Source organism: Zymoseptoria tritici, chromosome 8 (assembly GCF_000219625.1).
Source record: "Zymoseptoria tritici IPO323 chromosome 8, whole genome shotgun sequence".
NCBI lineage: Eukaryota > Fungi > Ascomycota > Dothideomycetes > Mycosphaerellales > Mycosphaerellaceae > Zymoseptoria > Zymoseptoria tritici.
Genome location: NC_018211.1, coordinates 2191102 through 2193845, shown reverse-complemented (window position 1 = coordinate 2193845; position 2744 = coordinate 2191102). Strand labels below are relative to the sequence as shown.

General features: G+C 51.6%; 1 protein-coding gene across 1 annotated transcript; it reads left to right on the top strand.

The window, feature by feature from the left end:
* Positions 1-1072: 1072 nt before the first annotated feature.
* Positions 1073-2051, top strand: MYCGRDRAFT_105616 (uncharacterized protein; the record flags this gene model as incomplete). The annotated part of the gene is made up of 1 exon (XM_003850166.1): positions 1073-2051. The coding sequence occupies one exon, from the start codon at positions 1076-1078 to the stop codon at positions 1733-1735; it is 660 nt and encodes a 219-aa protein (XP_003850214.1).
* Between the last annotated feature and the right edge of the window lie 693 nt (positions 2052-2744).

The following is a 2744-nucleotide window of genomic DNA, read 5'->3' as shown; positions in this document are numbered from 1 at the left end:
GCCTACCGGACCGAGCTAGGTAGAACGCACAGCTTCCGGGTTAGTATTTTGCCGCTATACATTATGTAGCGCCTAAAGCACGACCTTCTCTATGCCTGTGTTGTTAACCTCTACTAGCGTACGCAACAGAGCGGCGGTTATCTTAGCTACCTATTCGCGTCGCCTAGCGAAATAGATCCTTATATCCCCTCTACCTAGGACCTTCTATATAGACAAATCTTCCTCGGACGCCTTAACGGATGCTTATAGACTACCCTAAAGCCCTCCTACATCGTCGAAGTTACTAGGTACGTCCGAAAGCCCGCTATTACTACCGTTGTCGTCGCCTAGGTACCTATCGAACTAGTCGAGTAGGGCAGCTATACACTCGATATCTGCACTAGGAGACTACTTTTGCGATCGATTTTCCTTAACGACCGACGTCCCTATACTATTCTTATCTTGTCCGGTACTACTAGTACTAAAGCTACTCGAGATATCGCTAGCGCAAGATCGGGGATTAGCAACCTTTAGTTATCTATAGCGGGCCTTTAGGGGAGCTATTAGAGAATCGGGGACTGTAACTTTGTAGAAGGAGCGCGTACGGTTCTAGTAGATATAGTTTTGTTAGCATTAGTCGCTAACTGCGACCTCTAATAGAGCTCGCGTCCTACTATATAAACGCGTCGTTAAGATGCGAAGTACGCGAGCTCTATTAGAGGTCGCTACTAAGGAGGTATAGACAAATAGATAGTAGGAGGTTGTTTAGCAGGTCTAGTTGTACAAAGTTATAATGTCCGAAATTTAAATATTATACCTAGTGTCGCTATCGTCGCTACTAGCCGTTATTAATGCTGCACTATATATTAGTAGTGTTTACATACTAATGCTGCGCTCTATTACGAAAAAAGCGCGTCTAGACCCTCAGACTACCTACAGTAGGGCCAGCTGCTTGCAGCTAATAGGCCCGTTAAGCGAGGTGGTCTGAGCGCCTGAGACTACAAGGTTTAAGGTTTTCACATGCGAGCAGAAGAACAAATCTCTCACAAACTTCTTCTCCACTGTCATCTTCCTTTTACACCAATCCGCAGTCACGATGCGCGTTTCGACACCTCCGCCGCTTGAGTTCGAGCAGATCGACGACCTCCTGTACCTCACCCGCGCCAACGAGTCCCAGGAGTTGGACACCAGCATTCAACAGCTCGCAGAACAGTACCAATGTCGCCGAAAGGACATCCTCGAAGCTGCTATTGACCCAGAGACGGGCAACACAGTTCTACACTTCTGCTCGGCGAATGGCTTGTCAGAGCTGCTCAGCTCAATACTCTCTCAGCTCAAGATCGAGGAGGGCGCCGATCAAACTGGCTTCTCTCCATTGATCAACCACGGAAACAAGGAAGGGAACACGCCTCTACACTGGGCGGCATACAACGGCCATCTGCCTGTCGTCAAGACGCTCCTCGGAGTGGGTGCGGACATGTGGCTGAAGAATGCTGCAGGACACCTGGCGATGTTCGAGGCGGAGCGAGCGGACAAGAACGATGTGGTTCAGCACTTGTTGGAGGCGGGAGGCAAAGAGGTGGAGAAGGCTGGGGTAGAGGGTCAGGCTTCTGCAGAGGATGTGGAGGATGTGGCCGAAGAAGAGGGAGCAGAGGGCGGCTTCACGCTGCGGGCGGGTACAGCTGGACAAGATGATGATGTGAAAATGGAAGATGTCAACATGGAGGATGGCAAGACGGAGAGTACCAATGGTTGAAAACCAACGCCGAGGAGTGACTGCTTCGCTGCGTTTCAACGCATACACAGCAAAGCATCTGTGGATATGGAAGTATCGAGTCGGCTAAGCCACCGAACCTCTGGCGATATGGGACCTTCTGGGACGATGCATGTGTCACAACCGCCTGGAGTCAAGACGACAAAGCATGAAGTCGATTGGTCGGCATAGTCATCTGCTGCCAGGAGCCGACGTCTCTCGCCGATCCCTCACTCACAGCACCGCGATCAAGACGACGTATAGAGGCGGGCGTTGTCATGGTGCTCTACCGGCTGAACCCCGCGAAAGGCCTTCGCGGAACCGTGCTGCCAGTAAATAGAAACGAGCTGCCGCGGCCGTATTGCACACTGCAAGTCGCGCAGGCACCAAAGCGCGCCATATACTGCTCGAAGGTTGCGACATGATCTGTCGACCAGCAACACTTCAATGTCCAAAGAAATCTTACATTTCCAGCGACCCAATTTCCAGTTATCCTGCAGCCAATCCGGGCCCTCGTCTCTGAATAAAGTCCTCTCCTCGATCTGTCTGGTCTGTTCAAGGTTGAGTACGAATATCGATCGACCATGACCTCGCGACAGGCCACATTATTAGGGCTGGCGGCGGTCGCACGAGAGACCGCTACCAACACCGACGACTGCAAAGGCACTGAATTCGGCATACTGCGCCCAAAGGCCTGCCACTCGAATAGCTGTTGGGATCGCAACAGAAGAAGGATCGTCCCTCGCAAGTACACATCCAGCTCTGCTCGCCTTGAACTGAGCAGCTTGAAAAGAGACAGAAGCCACGCAAGAGTAGCGAATGGATTGGCCTATCGAGCACTCGAATCCATGTTAGATCAGCTCAGCGCAACCTGCCCAGATCGCCGCTCCTGACCCAGACACCTTCTCACCCAGACTCAGGATAGAACGGCTCACACCATTCTGCCCACACCGACTTTCGCAAAGCGTTGACGCACATGATTGCCAGAGTTACGACTGAATACAGCTGTGAT